Source organism: Chlamydotis macqueenii, chromosome 8, assembly GCF_036417535.1.
Source record: "Chlamydotis macqueenii isolate bChlMac1 chromosome 8, bChlMac1.mat, whole genome shotgun sequence".
Lineage (NCBI taxonomy): Eukaryota > Metazoa > Chordata > Aves > Otidiformes > Otididae > Chlamydotis > Chlamydotis macqueenii.
In genome coordinates, this window is record NC_141563.1 from 14516230 (window position 1) to 14539171 (window position 22942).

Here is a 22942-nt window from a genome sequence, read left to right on the forward strand (position 1 = left end):
AAAGACATTGTCCGCTCTGTAGCGGGGTGTAGAAAGATTTGTCCCTTGTTTAGGATCCCTAACCTAATTTGATGAATGGTGATTGCCATAGTATTTTGAATTTTCAGTTTTGTAGAACACTCCTGTAGTGTTCTGTTCGCAATCTGTTCTGCCCATTTCAGAGAACTTCTGTCCAATGTATATTAGTTTCAAAAGTGGCATGTTAAGTACAAGTGGTATAAAGCAAGACAGTCACTTTTGACCTTTGCTGCATGATGAATGCTCAGGAAGGCATCCTCTGCATCTTAAAAGTACCCAAAAATTCTTTTTTCTGTACTGCTCTCTGGGTAATACTTGTGATAATTAGTCTGCTAACTTGGAGGCTATAAATTGCATTTATAGCCATTAACGATAACAGGTTCCTAAAGCTAATTGTACATTTGATAGCGTACATTGTATGCTATACTCTTAATCAGGGTAGAATGAAATTGTACCTCTACGACTAGCAGTTACTGTGAAAATTAATACCTGTTATTTCTTTGAGCTGACACTAATCCTTCATAGAAAGAGAAAATTATTTGATTTAAGTAAATATTTGAATACAATTTTTTCCTCCACCCTAACATGCTTAATTGCTTGCTGCTTAGGTCTGAGACACGCTTGGAGCAAGAACGAATTGCTGTCCCTGCCAGTGCTTATCCTGTAGAACACAACCAGTTGGACTCTCATCCAAAGACAGACTTTTTCAGAGAATCAGGAGAGGTGGAGGTACAAAAGTTCCCAAGCAGGCCTTTGGAAGATGTAAAACCTCTGCAGGCTGACACACCTAACGTGACAGTTAATTTTGAAGGAGTGAAAGAGAAAGTTACGCATAGCTCTCCAGAAGAATTGGTGCCTGTGGCGGAAAGTCACTCTTCGCTAAAGAGAAGCATTTCCCATGGTTCAAGTCACTCTCTAAAGTCAGAAGACCAGAGGAATGAGACAGTAACAAATATTCCTAAATTAAATAACAGGCCTGTTGAGACAAAGGAGATAATTGAGAGACTTGAGATTAAGCCAAAAAAAGAAATTTTGATTAATAATAGAACATCAGAAGGACCAAAACCTGAAAAAACTTTCAAACCTAAGTCTGAAACAAGATGGGGTCCTAGGCCAGGTTACAGCAGGAGAGACGAAGGCAGTGATAGACCAGTAAGAAGATCGGGTCCTATTAAAAAACCTGTACTTAGAGATATGAAGGAAGAGCGTGAACAGAGAGAAGAGCGTGAGCAAAGGAAAGAGAAAGAAGGAGAAAAGACAGCTAGTGAAAAACCTAGCAAGTCTGAGAAAAGTGACAAAAAGGAAGCACCTCAAGTGCCACTGCCTCAGGCTGAGCCAGAGACCTCCACCTCCAGCAGCGCTCCTCTGGCTAAGAAGATAACCCAGGATGCTGCTCCGACAACAGCGAGCCAGGAGAGCAGTCAAACCGAGACTGCAGCTAAAGCTCCAGTTCAGCCACCCACACCTCCAGTCCAGCAGCAGCTACCGACTGCCCAGCCTGCTGCTCCACAGCTTCCCCCTGCGATACAGCAGCAGCCACCTGCTCAACCGGCAGTACAGCAGCAGCCACACATTCAGCAGCCAGCTACTGCAGTGAAGGAAGAAAAGCAGAGTGAGAAAGTCGTTAGCAAGGAGGTTGTAGAGAAACCACGCTTAGAAACCAGACCAGTAAAAAGAGAGCCTGGCTTACCACCTAGGACATATTGGAAAGAGGCTAGGGACAGAGACTGGTTCCCAGACCAGGGGTACAGGGGCAGAGGTCGTGGGGAGTATTATTCTAGAGGTCGTAGCTACAGGGGTTCTTATGGAGGACGCGGTCGGGGCAGCAGAGGCCATAATAGAGAGTACCCACACTACAGAGATCCTAAGCCTAGATCAGACCACGTGCCGTCAGGGCCTGTTAGGCAAAGAGAAGAGAGTGAAACTCGTAGCGAGAGTTCTGACTTTGAAGTAATCCCAAAACGGCGGCGACAGCATGGTTCAGAGACAGATTCTGACAGTGAAGTTCATGAAAGCGCAAGTGACACACTGCTTTCAGACAAAGATAGTCTAATCAAAGGCAAGCACCCAAAAAGAGAAGAGAGAGCTGATAGCAAGAAGCCTCCAAAGCCACTGTTGTTCAAACCTGAAAACAATATCAGAGTAGACAACAGAGCACTTGAAAAAACATACATCAGAGATGATGAGAACAAACCCAAACCAGGATTTCTTCCTAAAGGAGAGCCTTCTAGGCGAGGTAGAGGGGGAATATATAGACGTGGTGGCAGGGATCCTGGTGGCCGTCCTCCACGTCCATCTACAATAAGGAGACCAGCCTACAGAGAAAACCAGTGGAACCCTAGGCAAACAGAGATCATTAAACCAGAAGATGGTGAGCCTCCACGAAGAAATGAACATTATGGTCCTGTACCAATTGATAAAAGACCTCCAAAATTTGAGAGAAAGTTTGATCCAAATAGAGAGAGGCCACGAAGACAAAGGCCTGCTCGGCCTCCAAGGCAAGATAAGCCACCACGCTTTAGACGCCTAAAAGAGAGAGAGGCTGCATCAAAGATAAACGAGGCAGTAACCAGCTCATCAACAAACACCACAGTTAGTAATGCAGTTAATGAGCCCTCCAACACTGCTCTGGATGTGTCAGGAAGTAAGACACCAGACTTGTCCAACCAGAATTCTTCAGACCAGGCAAATGAAGAGTGGGAAACGGCCTCGGAAAGCAGTGACTTCAATGAGAGGCGGGAGAGGGATGAGAAGAAAACAGCAGATGTAGCAGCTCAGGTGACTGCAAAGGCAGGAGAAAACACTGGAGCTCCAAAAAGGGAAATAGCCAAGAGAAGTTTTTCTAGTCAGCGGCCTGGAATAGACCGTCAAAACCGACGTAGCAACAATGGGCCAGCTAAACCAGGGAGGAACTTCTCAGGGCCTAGGAGTGAAAGGAGGAGTGGTCCTCCACCCAGAAGTGGAAAAAGAGGGTGAGTACCAGCTTCTGTTAGGAAGCACATATAGTCTTGGTGTCGTGTTGTCCTCTTGTGTTCGAAATCGTTAGTAGTTATTTTAGATTTGTAATAACTTAGAATTGTGGCTGTGTACTTTCTACTTTTTGTGTTTATATACAGACACTTGGAACCTGGAGCTAAGAGCAGACTATTCTTATATGTATGCACAGCGTTAAAGCCTGATAACAAAAAAAGCAGTGCTGTTTGTCAGAGTCGAACTATGTTTCTCAAGATATGGATGCAAGCCCAAATGTTAACATGAGCAGTTTTGGAGTTTCATACATAGATTGCTGCATTGCATTTACCTTTTTCTGTTCTTAGATCAATTACCTAACATAGACAAGCAAGTTGAGAAATGCTTGCTATTGAGATTGTTTTGTTTCTCTATATGCTAAAAATTATTGAAACTTGATAATTATCTAATGTTACTATTTGCCTACTGTTTTGTAGCCACAGTGCAGAGTAGTCTGATAAGTGGGAGACAGGACAAGACATTTCTTCATTGGATGCCTACCCTGTACTCTAGGACTCTTGTGCTTATAGGTTGCTGTATTCCAAGTTCAGGTTTTGCCTGGTCTTAAAAGTTTGTGATCAGTGCTCTAACTTCTGAGTTAAGACTACAAAGAGTTTATTTGGCTAGTCACTTAAAGATTATGTTAAAGCAAAAGTTAGGTATTCCCGGTTCCCAGCAAAGTCAGAATGCTGCAAATCTGATTCTTATGGCTTCAGATAGCTTTTGGCGAGTGAGCCTGTGGAGCAAGTATATTGTACCTTGTTATATTTGCTGACATTTCATAGGCTTCTGTTTTGTTTTTTCCTTGAAGGCTTTACGGGAGTTCTGAACTACATACTTGTTGAGTTTTGGTGTCTCTTAACTACATAGACCAAGCCAGAGTTGACCTTAAAATAATGCTTTTTTTAGTGTGATTCCTTTTGACAGCAGGACATTTGATATGTCCCCAAAACAACTCTTTCTGTTAAGCTTCTGCTCATTGAGGAGCTGAAAGTAAAAGTCTGGAGCCTACTAGGAAGTTGCACTGTAGACACTTGTAGCCCTACAATGTGGTATGCACTAGGCTGTTAGCTCCTTCCTGAGTGTTCTCTGTGGCTGGTCATTAATTTTCCTTTTTCTTAATGTAGGCCATTTGAAGAGCAGACACCAGCTATCCCTGGTGTTGATCCCACCAACAGCAACTCTTTACATCAGGAGGACGGAGGTGTCACTGCTGCAGGACAAAAGACCACTAAGGATGCAAGTGGCAAAAAGAGAGAAGAACCTAAGGCTGGTCCAAAGAAGCCCAAGGAAAAAGTGGATGCCTTGTCTCAATTTGATCTTAATAATTACGCAAGTATGTATTGATAGTATGCTAACAAGAATTTGTAATCCTAGTAGCTTCCCTGCATGTAGAGCTAGATGTCTGAAAACTTACAGAAGAGGAAAGGTGATTTTTTTTTTAAACACCAGAATAATTATGTAATATTGAGTATTGCTACCTTTGTCATGTCTAATTAACAACATGTGTACCTCTAAAAGGCGGTCAATCTCTTTGTGTGTTTTTATGTATAGATAAGATCGATTTTGTTCTATCACCTAATCTTAACTGTCATTCAGATCATTTTCTACCACACACTAATAATTTGCTTAACCTTCGTAAGCAAAGGCATATAACTAATAAGCTTACAGCTAATATTCAGGAAGGCTGTTCATTATTCATAATTATGTTTTAGTTCTTATTTCCTGGAGAGTCTGGTACAGGAACCTCCAGTTTTTCAGTCTTTAAAGATTAACTCCTTGTCTTCCAACTCAACAGCAAAGCACTTGGCAAGCAGAAGCTTACCTTTAATCAGGGCCGCCATCTGTGTCTGCGGAAATTGCTTCCACTCTAAAGCAGATTTTGGCTTGGTGCGCGGCTTCTGAAGCTGTTAAAACAGCAGCATCTATACCTTTCCTTTTTCTATAGGTGTTGTGATCATTGATGATCACCCTGAAGTGACAGTAGTTGAAGACTCTCAATCTAACTTGAATGATGATGGTTTCACAGAAGTGGTGTCTAAGAAGCAGCAAAAACGCTTGCAAGATGAAGAGCGCAGAAAGAAGGAAGAACAAACAGTGCAGGTACAAGACCAGCATTTGTGATGGGAAAGAGTTTCTTGCAGTACTGAGAATGTTATGAAGTGTGCAGAATCTTCATTCCCAAGAAGCTATATTTTCACTTTATAAATGTAACTAGATGATTGTATTAATACTAGGTTGTTCAGAGTTAGAATCGTAGAATAGAATCGTAGAATGGTTTGGGTTGGAAGGGACCTTTAAAGGCCGTTTAGTCCAGGCCCCCTGCAAGGAGCATGGACATCTCCAACCAGATCAGGTTGTCCAGAGCCCTGTCCAACCTGGCCTTGAATGTTTTCAGGGATGGGGCATCCACCATCTCTCTGGGCAACCTGTTAGTAAATGAAATTCATTTTCACTTCGTCATTTTAGGATTCCTGCTTCTTGATTGGCCATTGTCAGGCAGGTGGAACTGGCAAACTGGAAACACCATTTTTTGTATTGTGATAAAAATTATACTACTGCTTGTGTATCAGCTGATTCCAAGAGGAAAGCGGACAAGAAATAAGTCATTGTTCCTGTGGTTAAATACCCATAACTTAAGACCAACTTAACCAGTCTGCTTTTTGCTGCTAGACAGTGTGCAATTGGTTGTTCATACAGAATATCAGCTGAAATATTAAAATTAACTTCTGCTCACAGGTTTGGACCAAAAAAGGATCAAGCGAAAAAGGTCGAGGTCAGAATTCCAAGCTCCCACCCAGATTTGCCAAAAAGCAGCAACAACAGGCAGCAGCTGCAGCTGCACAGCAGGCACAAGCTCAGGCACAAGCTCAGGCCCAGCCTTCATGTACAACGCAGACTCCAGGTCAGCCACAGACTTCTGTTCAGCCACAAAACCAAACTGCAGGAGGAGGGACAGCCAGCGTGGAATACACAGTGTCAGGCAAAGTTCTGCAGAATACCCAGGCTCACAATGGTCTAGGAACCGAACTGTGGGAAAACAAGGTGCCTCCCTCAGCAGTTCTAAATGACATCTCCAAAAAATGTAAGTAGTGTATTTTGAATTTGGGGTGACGGGCCACCATTGTAGTTAGAGAATGCTGATGGCCAGTTCTCTGTTGGTGTCTCATTTGTACCTGCAAATGTATTTTGCACAGGGAATAGAAGGCAGCGATCCCAAGTGCAGTGTTGTAACCTATGAATACCTCTAGAAAATGAGGTTTTTGTAGTGTGATATTACTCAATATTTTACGTTGTTGTCATGTTCTTCATTCACTGTGAATAAGCAACTGTCACTCCTTTCAGGAATCTGTGTTTTGTCAAGACTTGGTTGTGCTTCCGAACATGATGATTGCCCCGCTTAAGAGCGGCTAAATAAGTAGCATATTGTTAACTGCTGAGTAGCTTGACAGTTTCTTAACCAAAGCTTATTTAATCAAGACATCTATAATTTACTTCTGAGCCAGCTGATAACTTTAATTGAATGCATTTGGCGACATCGGGGTTTTTTTAACTCTTTTTAAAATTTTCAGTGGGACCCATTAGCCCACCTCAGCCACCTTCAGTCAGTGCTTGGAACAAGCCTTTGACATCTTTTGGTTCAGCTACATCTCCAGAGGTAAGAACGGAGAGAAGAGTAGCTGTATGTGAAGCTTACTCAAACTGCATCTCATTGGGATTGGGTAGAGATTATTCATTTATTCAAGCATGCGTGTACTTAAACTAGTATGCGTAGAATTCCATGAAGTCAGGACATAGTGCAGAAACACAGGATACAGGCTACTGCTTTTATGATTGCAGCATGGAAAAACTGTTCTCTTAATAAAATCTCAACTGTTCACTGATTCTATTGATAGCTGTTATTCAGTGCATTTTTAAAGTAAAAATGCTGCCTAGTTTGCATGTGAACACTTGTGCACAGTTCACTAACATAGGCAGAAAGAGGACATCTGCAAGGAACTAAATGTTTTTTGTGTCCCTTCTTAGAGATACAGAAAGCAGTAGATGCTTTCTGATTATATTAGGTCTACTTATGTAATTTGCGTAGCCCTAAATTTTACGTTTAAAGCCCTGTGAATTTGTTTTCTTTGGGTTTTTTTGGCATTGACTTTATTGTTTTAAACTGTAAGAATGTGACATAACTCTCTTAGGAGACCATTTTAAGTGCATAAGGAGGTCTGGAAATCTTCTCTAATTTCATATTGTTCTTCTTGAATTGAATATTAATTTTTGAACTTCCGGGAGAACGTTGTGAACCTGAATTTGGACATTTTGATATTGCACTTGTCCGTCTCTCCCGTCTCTACCAGTTCATCATCTTGATCTTGTTTACGTATTTCTTCACTGTTTCTTGGGGTTTTTTCTTACTCTTGAGCTTGTATAAACAGTGGGAACTTGAGGAGGAGGAAGTGTATGTTCATATATTGTTTGTTCTTGCAAATCTGTTGCAGTTACAAATAATACTTTTCTGGCAGAAGGTAAAAGTACCCTTTTAGTGATTTTCAGCTGAGCATATTTTTTGCTCTTTTCTGAAACACTGGCACTGTACTAATTTAGAAGTCTTTTGAAATGTGTTAAATGTTTACCTTTTAATTAGGGGACAAAGCCTGGGCAAGAAGGTGGAGTTGATCTTGGTATAGAAACTATCCAGTTTGGAGCCCCAGCTTCCAGTGGCAGTGACAATGAAGTTGGCCCTGTACTTTCTGAGAAGTCCACTGACAAGCTACCAGAACCAAAAGAGCAAAGACAGAAACAGCCTCGAGCCGGGCCCATCAAAGCACAAAAGGTAAAAGGTCATATCTTCAGTACAAACTTTTAAACTTAAGTTCAGCCAAAAAGAGGTTACAAATACTGGAATAGAATACTCCTTCAGTTAGGACTAGACCTATAGAAATTGGATTTAGCTTTTATATTTCCTAAAATAATCAACAAGTGGGTTCTTGGAGAGAAGGTGGGCAGTTCAGTTAGAAGCAACTGTTAAGTAAACAGCCTCCTAGCCCAGCAGAGTTTGGCCATTGATTCTGTGTTTGGAGCAGGGGATGTGGCTAGAGCAAGGATGGGAGTATGGATTTGCCATAGCTTTGTTGGGAGATTCTGGATGTGGTGGAGTGGTTTGGTTTTGTTTTGTAGTTTGGGGGGTTTTTATTTTCTCTTGGGGTTACTTCACTCAGGCTTTGAGAGCTGTTTTGAAGCAAGACATTCTGTTTCTACCCTGGCTGTGTCTCCAGTTTTAGTAGTTCTTCCTGCCACCATGCATGCCTTGCCCCCCTCTAAATGATGGTACACTGCTTAGTTTTGTAGCCAGATTACCAAGATGAATAATACATCAAGTTGCCAGAAGATAAGTGTTTTGTGGAAAGGGAAGAATGTTAGAGCCACTAATTTGACATCTCAAATTCAAATGCACAGATAGCTGGTTAATTAAGTTTTTTGCTACTGATCTAGGAAGACTGGATAGGTAATCAAACTTGTCTCGAGTTTTAAAAAGTGTATTGCTTGCTCTCCAGAGACTTAGGGGCTCCATTCGATCTTCCTGTATTTCCGTTGTTACCACTCATAAGGAGTAATACTTTCTCCTCCTGTCACTTAAATTGCATCTTTCACGTTAATGAAACGTATATCCTCTTATCTCCACCTGCAATGCATAATTATCTGTGCATCACTAGCACTCAGCACCAGCTTCTTACTTCCAGAAAGAGATGGTTATAGCAGATAAACTTGGCTAGTGACTTACAGAACCAGCTATTTCAGGCCTTCTTGCTGCCTGAGATTTGGAAACGGTCCTGATGTAATTAAAGCTCCTTTGTTTTTCTAGATGACTGAGTGTTTCTTTGTTTGTGCTGGTTGTGTTTGGGATTTTTTTTTTTTTTTTTTTCAAAAAAAAAAAAGGCTGAAATCTGAAAGTGCAGTCATACGTAGAATTAACTTAACTTCTGCTACATGAAGCACTCAGTGAGTATGCTGCAGTTCATGGTTTTTGTTGCAAAATACAAAACCAATACAGCAGATAAATAAACAGTAGTCAATACTGCTGGTGAATTGGATTAAGCTAGCAAATTCAGAACCCATTTCTGAGAGATACTAGTAGCATGCCTGAAGCTGCATCCATTAAATCACTTAAAGATGCTAAACTCCAAAGGTAAATAAATATCTCTAGAGAGAGTCTGCTTTACACTGTGTAGAAGGTTCCTTTTTTCTGCTTGGTTATAGCTATCAAGACTCCTGTAGATTTTGTTGAAAGACAAAGTTGTGGCTAAATAGTAAATTCATTGGAGATCAATATGTGATCAAAGTGTGCTCTTCTGAATGAGAAGGCCATCATTCTTTAACTGTCTTGATGACACACACACAAAAAAAATCCCAACAAACAATTCCTGCACACCCGCCACCTCTATGGTGGTGGTGTTTGCTATGAAGCCTAAGTACAAACTTGTATTTGGGACTGGAGATTAGTATTGTTGAACTAATATGGGCAGTGTAAGAGGACCATACTTGAAACAAAGCTATTTACCTTTCCAAGTGTGACCTTAAAGACTCTGGAGGAGTTTCTGCCTCTGTAAACTGTTAGAACAAATAATATTTGGAGTGAGATGGGTCTGCTGTTCCCGATCGCTGCATTGCAGAGATAAGGCATCATCTTCTACTACTGTTTTCTTACTTCTCTCTGAAAGCTCTCTGCTGGCCTCCTGAGGGTACCAGATACCTTTGGGAAACTCCACCCTCCCCAAAGCCCAAAGGCGTTGTATTGTAAAGAGTCTTCATCTACTCCTGAAACAGCTGGTTTGTATTTATGGAGACAATACCAGCAGCTTCTGTCTTTCCACTGTCAAAGCTTAAGGAATAGGATTTTAAGGACTTCCTTTAAGGAATTTTTGTGCTGCTCTGTAGTGGGATGGGCTGAGTAGTCTCGGTCAGAAAGGATATGGCTATTTAAACAGCAGAGCATTCAGGTTCCCTGAGGCCCTTCATTCTGCTTTAATTCAGCTGCACTAAAAGAAACTGCTGAATTGTAGCAGTTATTCCAGCCATGGTGTCTGCAATGTAATGCAACATTTGTGTGTAGGTGTTTTTATTTTCTTCGGGGTATCCCCTTAGTGCTCAATTCCTAGGGGAAAATGCTGCCATATCCATACATCAAGATATCTTCAAATGAAGGTAGTGTCTTCTGTTCTAGTTTCCTGGGCCCCTGTAAAATCTTGATTCTTCGAAAATTAAAATAACCTGTATATATACAAAGTCTTGTGTCTTCTATACTTTTTTTTATGCTTCTGTTGTAAGGAGAGTCAAGCTGGCTTTGCTCAGTAGGTTTTAACTAGATCTTATTTTAGTTGAACTCTACCACTTCACACAAAGCATGTATTGCTTGAGAAATAATGGTTTAAATTCCTAATGTTCAAAATGAATGCATTTCATGTAGATGTCACTAACTTAGTTTCAGATGGTTTATTTGTTAGAAAATACTTCCCCTTCCAGAAAGCTTTGGTAGATTTAAACAAAATGATTTTAAGCATGTTAGAATATTCTTGTGATACAGGACATGGCGGGGAAGACACAACTGACAAGTTAACATTAACTTAGCTTCCAGACTTGAGTCCAGTAGAAAACAAAGAGTATAAACCTGGTCCTATTGGGAAAGAGCGTTCTTTAAAGAACAGGAAGGTGAAGGATGCCCAGCAGGGAGAGCCTGAGGGACAGGAGAAGCCATCTCCCACCTCTGTCAGAAGTCCAGAACCTGTCACTGCAAAGGAAACCAAAGCAGCAAGTGAACTGAGCACGGAAATAGGAACGATGATATCTGTGTCTGCTCCAGAGTTTGGAACAAACACAAAGGTAAGAAAAATATTGACAAATTACTGAGCACTATATGCAAAATATGATTACAGTGATGTACTTGACACTTGGTTGCCTGCTGGTGGTAGTTATGTGGACAGTAGAGCCCATTGAATAGCAGCTGTGAAACATATCGGTACTGTTTGAATTAAACACTTCTCCAGAAGTGGTACGGAGACATGCTGTTTGTCATACTCCTGTAGTGAGATCAGCTTGGAAGGTTTTAAACTCTTGTTGCTGCCTTATGAATGTGAAAACTTTGTCCTGAGCCTTGCTGTATAGAGTTGCACTGGAGCGTGGTGTAGGCAGATTCTGTAAATTCGGGTATCTGTGATAGATGCAAGATGAGTGCTTAACTTTCAGCAGAGAACGGGTGTGCGTTATCGTTGGTTGAGTGCGTGAATGACCTGAAGCGGTGAATTAAATGCTTCTGTGAAAAAAGAAATCTCTAAACCATGAATATGCAAAAGCGTTGGATAAGACTTGTTCAGTTTACCCACAGGGTCTGTATGTCAGCTCCTGTTGGCTTGGATATTGTCAAGGTATCCCTTGCAGAACTCCTTCAGGGTGTTGATGGCTCGTCATAGTTGCATGCACGGAACTCCTCTGACTTTTATGTAACTGCTTAACAGTGAGATGGTGACTTGCTATTGAGGTTCATTGTTCTACGGCTCGATAGCGCTGGCTGAAAAGCATCCACAGAGGCACTCTCTTTTTTTGCCTAAGGACCTTTGTGGGGACTGCCTTCACTATGGCAGCATTGTGTATTGAGCAGGAACTATGGTCGTCATCTCTTGAATGTGAAGATACCATGCAATTTGAGTAGGTACTGGTTAATAGTTGTGAGTTTAGACTCGTTTGTTGCATGCTGTCTCAATCTGTGTTTTCCAAGTCTTAAGCAGAAATTTACTGATGCCATTTAGGAAAACCAGTCCTCTGCTAAAGTTACTGAAATGAAGCTCACTCACAATTTATCTTTGTCACCCACAGTTGGGGGAAAAAATTAGTCTAGCATCTCAATGAAGTCGTCTTATAGAGCGAGTGTTAAGGAGGATATTTGTGTCTGACAAGGTAGCTGCAACCTTGATTTTTGAGTGGAATGGCAAATATATAAGAAAACTCAGTGCTGGGATTTCTCATTCTTCCTAGCAGTTTCTGTCTTGTAAGTAGATATAAACAGTTTATGTTGATACCGGAAACAGATAAAGTGCCCTTCTTGTATGCAGATTCAGAAGTGTAGAGCTGTAAACACCAGCTTGAGTATTTGGTAAGAAGGCTGTTTGTGTCATGTGCTTTCTCAGTGTCTGTCAGGTTCCTATAAACAGAGCTCAAGATAGAGGAGGAGACACTTCTTGTAGACCACCTACAGAATAGGAAACATGTCTTTGTTAATTACTCCAGGCTAACTCAATATTGAGTAGCTGTACTAAAATCAGCATAATTTCCTCTCTACAACTGTATTTTTGAAGTATGAGATCTTCAAAAGGAAAGTCTTGATTTTGTGCCTTTCTGGCCTTAGTTAAAAATGGGTTGCCAAGGTTCTTTGAACTACCACAGTATTAAAGCACCAAGCTTCTGTCTACTGGAGGGAAGAACAGAGTGAAAGAAAATTTTCCAGTTTGTGCTGGATATGAAATTTCCTCATTAAATGGTTGCTAATAGAAGCATTTAGTAGGCCTCAATATTCCTGTCTCAACAGTTCTAGGTTTGCTTTTGATTTCCTTTGTCATGAGTAGTTCCTGGGATGTCGGTAAGTTTTCTAGGAAAGAGGCGGTCATATTTTGTTTATAATTCTATGAAGTTGAATCAACAACCTGCAGATTTATTGGAGAGGATAAGCTTCATCTAGACTTTGTAGGAATAAACCAGTCTTGCTACTTTTTAAAGTAGTTTTAAAATGGCTTCAACTACTGCTCAGGCCCTGGAGGTCCTGTACTGATTTGTATTGCAACTGCTTTCTCTTGTCTTTGTACTCTTTCCGTTGCTCATTAGTGAGGGAATAAGTGATGACATCATTAATTTGTTGTTTGAATGTCAGATGTTGAAGTTTTGGCAAACCTAAATTATTTTTCTCTTGACACTCTTTCACATCCTTCTCAGAGACTACTGCTCAGCTTCCAGGAAGACGCACTTTCTTCAGTGTATTTCGTGATTGAAATATCTATAAAAAGTCAAGCCAACTGTCCTCCTTCAAAAGCAGAAGCTTTCTAAGAGTACCCCATCCAAAACAAACATCTTAAGAGCATGTGCATTTAATCATACAAGACAGTTTTACCTTAAACTGTATAAATACAAATTGGCTCATACTGCTGAGATACTTAAATTCAGAGCATAAGCATGATGCTCTGAAGCAATTGCAGCTGTTTCTCTTGGGTTTTGCAGTATTTTTGGACTAAAGGGAATCTAATGGTGTAAGCATCTGAAGCGGGCTAGATACTCTACCCCTTGCCTTTCCCTGCCCTACCATGTCTAAACTTCTGAAGCTTTCAAATCACAGGAATGATCAATACCTAGATGTGGACATGGCAATTGATTTTTTTGTACGGGTAGTTGATAACAGCTGATGATAACAGAGATGATGTCTGAAAGGACACAGGCTGTACTTGAGAATAAATTTTCAGTATCTGGTTTGAGTGATTTACATAAATCAGGAGCAAAACAGATAGCTAATTAATATTCCATGTAGTACCTGATCCTTTATAGCAAGGTCAGCTCTTAGGTCTGCCTTGTCATAAACTCACTTCAGGTTTTGTGATGTCTTCTTTTTGGGCATAGTAGGTAGTTATAAAAAGTTTGCCTGTTCTTTTTCTTCAGGTATAACTAAGTTGTAGGTAACTCCAAAAAAGCATGTACAGATTTTTGCTCTTGCTGTTACTACTGCTACTGGTTTATAATGAAGTAATCAGTTGGCTTCTTCAGTAAAACAGTTGTACAGGAGAATCACTTTGAATTACGAAAGCTTATGGTGATAGGGTGTGTCCAACGGAGGTTCTTAGACTTCATGTACCAGTAGATGAAGGATGATGGTTAACCTACCGTTTATGGAGTGGTGTTCTTATAACTAAAGCATGCTCTTATCTGCGTGTTCAGTGTATAACTTATCCCTGGAGGACAGTTCAGCATTGCACATATACTTCTAAGGGCACCAGAGTTGATGTGGTGGTTTGTTTTTAATTCTAGTGGAAAAGCATTTTTGTGCTGTAAGTTTCCAAAGTGAAAAAGCTAGCAATAGTCTTGATCTTACTTCTTTTATGAAGAATTTTAGTGCTGAGACAGTGTAAAATTTACATCCTTGAAGGAATTTTAATAATGTTATATTACAGACTTCCTCTTTCTTATACAGTAAAGCGTCTTGTAAAACTAAGAAGCTAGTTAATTATTTTGTGAGAAGGACCTTGTGATGAAAACAGCCTCATGTGCTTGCCTTGTTCTACCCAAGTTTAAGATTGCCTGTTGGAATCGGATATAAATGTGCAACTTGCAGTTCAGTAGTTTGGATTGTGGGAAACATCGTATATCTCATATTTCACCAGCTTCACAAGTAAAGGAAATAACTAAATGGAGAAAATAGTTCTCTCTGTTTCCTTTGTAAATACAAAAATAAATCAATGTGCACATTGTGTCCTCCCTTACCCTATTATGGTTTAGCTTGTTGTCCTAGTCTTTGTACCAAAATGAACTCGTCCTTTTAAGGAAGATTCTTTGTTATTTGCCAGTTAGTATATTGATGCTTTAATTACTCTTAAGAAACATTGCCATAGGCTTGAGGAGTAAATTGAGTGTGCACTTTTTTAATAGTTTGCCATCATACCAGTTGCATGCAATTAAACAAGCAGTATGTGGCTTGTGCATTCAAAATCATTATGTGTTGGCAAGTCCAGGCCCTCATCAACAGTTCTGCTGCTAATTTTGCCTTCAGTTCCTTCTTGGTGTTTGGATCTATAAAAAGGATAGAGCCTTTTCTGGGCTTCAGACATGTAAGACTGGAGTTTGCAGTGCTTACTAGAGTGTGGATCTTGGCTAATTCCGGATCATACCGTTTATCTAACAAACTGAGTTGTGTTCTGGTGATGCCTTTTTGCCTGTCCAGAATATGGCACAAGAACTAAAAAACAGTGCTCGGCATGGCTTCACAGAAGTACCAGTGCCTTTTTTTGTTCATTGTAGGTCATTCTCTAGAGAGCTGGCAGTGTTACCAATGAGACACTTTCAGGCAGTCTGTACCTTCAGCTGCAATGGTCACTGGCTACAGCTAGGTCCTTGAAAGAGGACCTTGTTCATTGAGTACATTAAAGTCCACCTAACTATATCAAGCTTCAAATAAAGCCTCGAGATAGACTGGAAACTTCAGCACTTTTCTTCCTTGAAATCACTGTCCAGTGCAGAAGTCAGTAGGGTAAACATCACCATCCAGAGAAACTGAATCTTGTGACTTGCAGAGACAAGACTTAAAGGGAAGAAAATTGTTTTGCAAATTGCAACCATAGCTGTGTGTTCTTTTTAATCTGGAGGACCTTACTTGTCATAGGTTTACTCAATAAATTTCTGTATTTTTTAAAGCCACGAAAGTTTTCAGCTAATATATTTTACTTTTTTAAATACCCTAAAAATGCCCAGAGGCTAAAGCCTCTTGGGTGATAAATGATAATTGATTATGCTACCACAGTTCAGTATGTCTAGTGCCCACGCAGTCCATCACTCTGTATATTCGTGCTTTACAGATTATATTTTGACTTGCCTCCAGATGTGTGTTGTGAGGTCGTGAGGCAGACTGTAATCTCCCAAGAATTCTTCTGACCTCAGTAGCAATTCAGCATCAAGGATTGCTGAACATGCCTTCTAAGAAAAAAAAACTAGTGTGAAATTCTAATCTTCTGTTACTTGGTGAACTCCTGTAGAAAGGCTTACATCTGTCCAAGAAATTTAAATCTAATGTAGGTAAGGGAGATATTTTAATGGAATTATTTTTCTTCACAGGAGTCTGTAACAGACTACACTACACCTTCTTCTCATCCTAACACAGTGGCTACTAGCAGTACAAAAATGGAGGAGACTTTGGTGACGAACGTAAGTCTATTGCAGTGATCATCTTGACTTTGAAGACAAGAAAATATTTTCACACTTCTTTAAAGGACAAAATAGTGCCTTCAGTAAACAAGTCACTAGGGTTTCTTTCATGTTAACTAGCTGTGCATTATCCAGTAATCTTACTCTGCAAGACAGTCGATTTGATTATTATCTGTTCTGGAATTCTTCAGGTATTTTCCTGTCTTTTGAATAACCACTATGAGCTGAAGAGCACAGGAAGTGGAGATGATGTTTCTAGGGACAATTCTAAAAACGCAAAGATAGGCATAATGAGGGAGTGTGCTTTCAGCAGCAGTTGGGACTTGAACCTAGTACCAGTAGCAACGCTCTGTAGGTGAGTTTGAAGAAAGTCTTTTACAAACAAAGCAGTTTTGAACTGTAGCCTGAAATCATAGCAAATGCATGTAAAGGGAGCAGCTTAATGGTTTCTGAAAGCAGACAGCAAGCTTTCAGTTGTTCAGTTGCTACGAAGGTGAGATGTTTGCAATTGTCATAAAGCCGATGATCCTGGCTGTGTGAGCGTGTTGTTGCAATTGAGAGGACCAACTGGGCTGTGACTTGTGGCAAGATTAAGTTTGTCTTGAGTGTGCTGAGATGTTAAGTTGGGAACTTGAATCTTCTCATTTTTGTCGTTTGAGTAGGAGAAATAGAATTAGCTCAGTGTTGAGTTACTTGTTGATTGTGGGAGGAAAGAATCACACAGTAGGATCTTGGGTTTTTATGAAGATGTCTTGTGAATTCCATCTCATAAATGCTTTTCTTTACTGCAGCATCCTTTAATGCAGTTCTGAAGCAATACTGGTTGAAATTACTCTTTTACTGTTTTTTCTGGTGGTGTTATAGTTTGTGCCTTTGGTGGTTAGTGTGGAAGACTGAATTATTTTGTGTTAGTGATGTTAGTGTATACTCCCTTGTGGCACGTGAAGTTGGATTTGCAACACAGGAAATGGGAGCTCCTGGCCACAAACGGTCTGTGCTATCACCTGCTTCAAAGCTTTAGTGTCTGTGTCTTTTGGATTAGCCTTATCTCATCCAGTGGAAGTCCAGTAGCTGTGCTCTGAATGGAGAAAGAAATGGTCAGAAGTAGTAGCCAGTAGACTGGCTGACACATTTCATTTAAAACTTCTAGGGAATCCATCAGTATTTCCTTAGGCAAAGCCAGCAATAGCATTATGTCAAGTTTATTTCCTTAAGTTTCACATCTTTCATCTTTTGGAAGAGAAGATAACTGAATTCAGTTATTGGATGGCAAATCTGTTTTCGTTTGTTTCATGGTCCCATGACTTTGGAGGTTTATAGCTTCCTCTTTTCAGAAACTGCATCTCAGAACTCAAGGTCATGAATCCCCATGTACTGTATGGGTACAAAAGGGGGCAAACTTGGCTTGGGAAGAATTTTTGCATATCAGTAAACTGCAATGGTGCTTTAAGTAAATCCCAAAGCAGAAAATTGATATTTGTTTATGCAGGAGACATGGACACTTTAGAACCTTCGTCTTCAGGCTCTTAAAGAGAGATGAGAAGCATCTCGGCACCTGCTGAATGGCCTTTCCCTGCCTACCAAATTTTCACCTTATTTCATCAAAATCTCCCTGCCAAATGCTCAAGCCTTGAAGAAATTGTAGCTCACTTAATAAAGCTTGAGCTTTGCTTTTCTGGGGCTTTTGTAGTAGACATAGTTAGAATGTGATGTGTGTTGCCTGCCTTTCAGGTGCCCCTGCCCCACACCCTTCCCCTCCCTAGGAGGGAGACTCTACAACAGAGCTCCAGCCTAACTCCAGTTTCTCCCGCTACCGTCGACCTCACCCTCAAGGTATGTACCACATCCCTCTAAGGGTCGTTTACTTGCATGCAGGGGAAAAAGTTAATGGAGAACTTGCTGGTGAACCTTTTTTTTTTTTTTTAGAGCCTTCCTTTGTTTCCTCTGCTGAACTGCTTTTGCATATAAATGGATGGCTGAAACACAAGACTATCAAAGGATGCATTTAAATTATAAATCTCTAACCCCGTTTTGCATTAACACTTGGCATCTCAACCCATCTTGACTCCCACTGCCCTGAAAAAAAAAAAATCCTACAATTTAGCATTGTATCATAGTGTTCATGACAAACCATCAGAATCTGACTGAGGTTTTTTGCGAGTTTAGCTTAAAGTTAGTTGCCTGTTCTGGTATTAAAGGCTGTAAGGAGTTGCTTGGTAAGCAGAGCTTGATTTCTTAGCTGTAAGATTTTGGTGCAGTGATAATGTGGCTTTGAGTTGGATGGCTAAAGTTCTAAATAATGAAATATAAGTGGTGTGTTGGTGTCAATGAAGGGCAGTTTGATCAGCTAGTTCAGAACATGTTTTGTTGTGTTATAAATGTTCTGTTGTTTTTTGCTCTCCAGTGTAGAGCAAGTGTGTAGAATATTTTGAATGATGTTTTCCCGTTTTGTTGGATTTTGGACTGTGTGCACTGTTTAACTCACTAACATAGAGTTGTTGCTACTGTATCTTTAGAAGTTTTTGGTGGGTTTTTTTGTGTCCTAGAACTGCTTTGTGACTGTGACTGCAGGTGACTGAACCAGTAGAAATATTGTTACTGCTTTAGTATTAAGGAAGAGTGATGTTTTAACTTATTTTCTCTAAGTTTTTAAAAGAAGAAATGAAACTAGGGATTGGATGTGGAACTAACACTTTGGAGAAACTTGCTTGTCAATCCCAGTGAGACTTACGTCTCACTGGCATGGTTTGATAGCTGCTTGCTCACGTTCTCTACAAATTATAGTTATTAATGATCTCTTGTTGAATCTTTGCTTTTCTGTTGTTAACGCTTTACTTCCTGGAAAAAAAAATGAAACATCACTTTAAAACATTAGACCAGCAAAAATGGGGAGAGGGCCGGAGAGGGACAAGTAATTTAACAAAAATCTGGTTTTCTATTGCATTTCTGTGTAATAAGTTATCATAATCTGACTTTCTGGAACCCGAGAGCATTTTCTAAAATAGCAGTCTCTTAACTGTTTAGCAGCTGGATATCTGGTTCACATGTAATACAGGTAGGAGTGTTACTATAGCATGATGCTGCAAAGAACGTGACACCGCTCACTTATAGAGCAAACTGCAGTTTTTGTGTAATTCATCCTGCGGTTTTTTTTCTGCTGTTCTGGTGTCAGTGATTTGAGTGCTTTCTCAGTGGATGATAGATCTTGCATGTGTGCTAGCAAAATACATCAGATACATGTTTTGAGGCTACCTTGAAGAACACTATGACCAAAATCTGGATAAAACATTTGTAAGCAGCTTTGTCTCCAGTTTCTCTATTTCAGCCACTGGAACTCTGCCTCCTTTTTGCAAATGCTGAATGTGACAAGCTTGTTCTGAAGCACACACTGAGACAACAGGCCTTCTGGTGCAGGCAGAGCAGAGCTGCTCTTCATGTCATCCTCTTCGTTATAATCCTTGCTTCTTTTAAAAGATCCTTTTAGAGCAGCAGAGAGGAAAGCATTTCCTTCCTTGCCTTAAAAGAACAAAATTCCCAAGCTTTGCCTCAGTAAAGGAATAACCCTTGCATCTCTTTCCTACCTGCCCTGTCACAAAAAGCTGTCTGTGAAGAGACTCAGCAGGGGAACATGGCCACAATTGCTGTGGCCCACTATCTGACATCATTCTGCCACACTGTAGGTATAAGGTCCTCGTATGGGAACGTCTGTTTAGATCTCTTGTTTCCTTGGAGTAACTTTGCTAAAGACACCTTTACTAAGGCAGGCATCTTCTTAAGGACTTAGCTGACAGGGCTATTGGTAGGTAAGGAGCTGAGCTAAAGAAAGTCCAAAGCAATCTTAAACTAAGCTGCCTGGCCCACTTCCATGTTCTGAGGTTCCACGTAAAATTCTTTTGTAGGCATCTGGTCCAGAATCTGACACCTTTTGACTTTTTTGTTCTGAAACTTTGGCATACTTGAGGACATACCCATTGGTATTTGTCTCCAGTTAATTTTTTGGGTAATACGTACTGCACCATTATAGCAATATGAAGGCCCCAGTGGGTCAACAACGAAAAGAAGCCTCAAACAACCATGACCGCCAACCTGTGCTCTCATTTCCCGTAACTAAGCAAGCAGTGAAATTACAGCTCTTTCGCAGCCTCACTTAATTTAGAGTCTCTTCCTCCTTCATATCTGGTCTGTAGATGGTGCTGTATAGGCACTTCTGGAGTACGAGTCTCTTTTGCATCTTTTTTTTTTTTTTTTTTCTGGCTTAAGAAGTTACACATTGTTAAGGAGCTCTCTAACAGCAAAGCTGTTAGAAAACTCAGGACTCTGTTATATGCCCTTTATTGCAACTTGGTAGGGGTGTGGGATGATCTGGGATCTTGTCAGTAGTTAGGTTTGGAAGACAAAATGCAGTATGTGGACTCTAGCTTTTGCTATCAATAGTTTCTCCAGGATATCATGAAACTCACTGAATGTAGTAGAAGCTTCCGCACCTTCTCTGTTCAGACATTCACAGGTGGTACGTCATTTTTTTTTTTCTTGATACCAATGCAGTGCAAGATCATTACCCTGTTTTACCAGAGCCTGTGGTGTTCAGGAGGAAGCCTGTAGTCTTGCCTCTACCTTAAGCAAAATCCTTTCCAGCAGATTAATAATAAATATTGACGTTTTCCCTGTCTACAAGAATCAGAACTCATTTGGAGGAAAATGTTGTGAAGGGGAAACTGGGAATGGTTGCTGAGGAATATAGTCTCGAAAAGGAAAATAGGTGACTTACCTCCAAATTATTTGATGTGTAGCAGATTTTCCCTCCTCCTCCTTTATTCTTGAGGAATAGAGAACTCCGCTTTCCACATGGATGTGTATTTGTCACCTGTTACCCACTTCTTTGGATATTGCTTTGCTTTTTTATGACTTTTGAAGCATCTAGACAAATAACCTAAGTCATGTTTGGTCTGTCCGGACTGTGCCTAACTCATGTAAAACAGGGTAAAGTAAAACAGGTTGAAAGTATCACTTTCAGAGACTGCAGATCCCAATTAGGGGCTCTGTTGATCCAGGCAATGAGGTCAGATATGTTGGTGAATATGTATTTGCCCCTTTACATATACCATTAAAAACAGCACCTGGCCTTGAGCAGCTTACAGTCTGCCAGGTAAGCAGTTTCAGCCTGTGGCATCCAGCCCTGTTACCAAAATCTTTGTTTCAACTGGGGACGGCTGGAGGTTGTAGAGAATTCCACAAACTATGATTGAGCCTTTAAATCTGTGAGTGTAGTCTGAACCTTAATATTTCCTTTTCAATAGTCCCTCAAAACTGTCTCCGTTCAGATTTGGCATTGCGTGTCTAATGTAGCAATAATTAGATTGTTACTGGCTGCAGTAAAACAATAGCTCTTTCCACTTTTGGTGGAAGATAGTTGTATATAAAATACTTAAATTTAAGTTTCATCTTCCTTGCTGTGCAAGACTTGCACTAGTAATTATTATAGCAATAAAGGAGCATGACGCATTTTTAGCATTAATGTAAAGCAGTGCGCACAAGCTGTCTCAGTTCTTGATTGCTTCTTGAACAGCAGTTGCTTTGGAAATCTAAACTTAACTACTCTCATGTTTACTGACGTGTACATTAGATATTTTTGGTCATCTCTCAAAGTGGATGATTTACCAAGAAAGCAAGGGGTTGTTTCATTTAAATGGTCCAAATAACTTGTAAGTAAAGGACTTTATGGAAATATTTAGAGGGCTTTTTACCTTTCTTTTGCTGACTGTGTCTTTTTGCTCTTCATGTCAAATAAAACCAAGCCAAATTAGTGTGAGTGAATTCTCTTTTGAGCATTGAATGTTAAGATGATGTAACTGTGCACGTGTGCAGTTGGAACAGATAAGAAGCTCCAACTTAAGGCTGTATGCTTTTTGCATGAACAGAGTTGCACGATTATGGTGACTTTTTAAAAAGAGGCTCGCATGAAGCCTGAATTGCCTTTTGAACTAAAAAGAACTGTTAAAAGAGGAAGACTGTTTGACTAGTTGAAACTTCCTAATAGATGAGGAAATTTGTTTTGTTTCAAATAGATGGAGTCTGCACGCAAAGCATGGGAGAATTCCCCAAACACGGGGGAGAAGAGTTCGCCAGTGACCTCAGCAGCATCTCCCATTGCTGGTGGCAGTGGAAGTAGCAGCAGCAGCGGCAACACTGGACCAAGCAGTGGCACTTACAGCTCTTTCTCTAGTGCATCAATGCCTCCTATTCCTGTGGCCTCTGTTACACCAACAACTTCACTATCAGGTACCAGATGTCAAGATTGTAGTGTCCTGTTGTGTTGTTCCTTGGTTATGTTTTTCAAGATGTTAATTCCCTTTGGAATTATGTTTAATGAAAGCTAATACAAGTTTTGTGCTAGTATGAAGTGTCAGATCTGAACAGCAGCTTCCCAAATACCTTTTAATTAACAAGGAGATGCTTCACCTGTTTCACTTCAGTCAGCTGAAAAGAATTTTAGGACAGCTCTCTTTGCCTATGCTATTTATATATGGACTTGAAAGAGGAAGTAAACTTCTCCTGTTGGCTGTCTTATTGGTTTCATTTAGTTCAGCTGAGTGAAAGCAAGCAGGTAGTTTTTGGAACAGATGGTGGTTCTGATGTCCAGCTAATTGCAGTCTTACTTTCATTTGTACTCTTGCTTTTGTAGTCAAAGCTTCAACAGCTTATACAAGACCTCAGTGCTGGTTTCCACCTTAGTTCTTTGCAGCAAGCAAAGGATAGTATATCTGATAAAACCTTCACACCTTGGAATATTAGAAAGTATGCCCGCATCTCAGTTGAAGTGCTTGAAAAAGACCTCTCTTTGGAGCCAGTCTCCCAGCCATGAGAGACTGTACGTTCCAATATTTTGTTCCATAGCTAACCAAGATGTCTACTTCGATATTTTTATATGCTTCTGTACTTGAGAAGGGAGATGTATTGCTTCCTATAGTGAACTTAACAG

General features: G+C 40.3%; 1 protein-coding gene across 11 annotated transcripts in view; it reads left to right on the forward strand.

Moving 5' to 3' along the window:
* PRRC2C (proline rich coiled-coil 2C) overlaps positions 1-22942 on the forward strand; it is a 76626-nt gene that overhangs the window by 38074 nt on the left and 15610 nt on the right. For 9 of the 11 annotated variants that reach the window (XM_086753233.1, XM_086753223.1, XM_086753227.1 and 6 more), the window contains exons 16-25: positions 627-2990; positions 4155-4363; positions 4976-5130; positions 5767-6112; positions 6600-6685; positions 7664-7852; positions 10645-10896; positions 15874-15963; positions 17695-17796; positions 22029-22242. In XM_086753233.1, the coding sequence (XP_086609359.1) occupies positions 627-2990; positions 4155-4363; positions 4976-5130; positions 5767-6112; positions 6600-6685; positions 7664-7852; positions 10645-10896; positions 15874-15963; positions 17695-17796; positions 22029-22242 (4007 nt within the window). The remainder of the gene's footprint in view (positions 1-626; positions 2991-4154; positions 4364-4975; positions 5131-5766; positions 6113-6599; positions 6686-7663; positions 7853-10644; positions 10897-15873; positions 15964-17694; positions 17797-22028; positions 22243-22942) is intronic. The other 2 variants (XM_086753229.1, XM_086753232.1) reach the window with 2 other exon arrangements.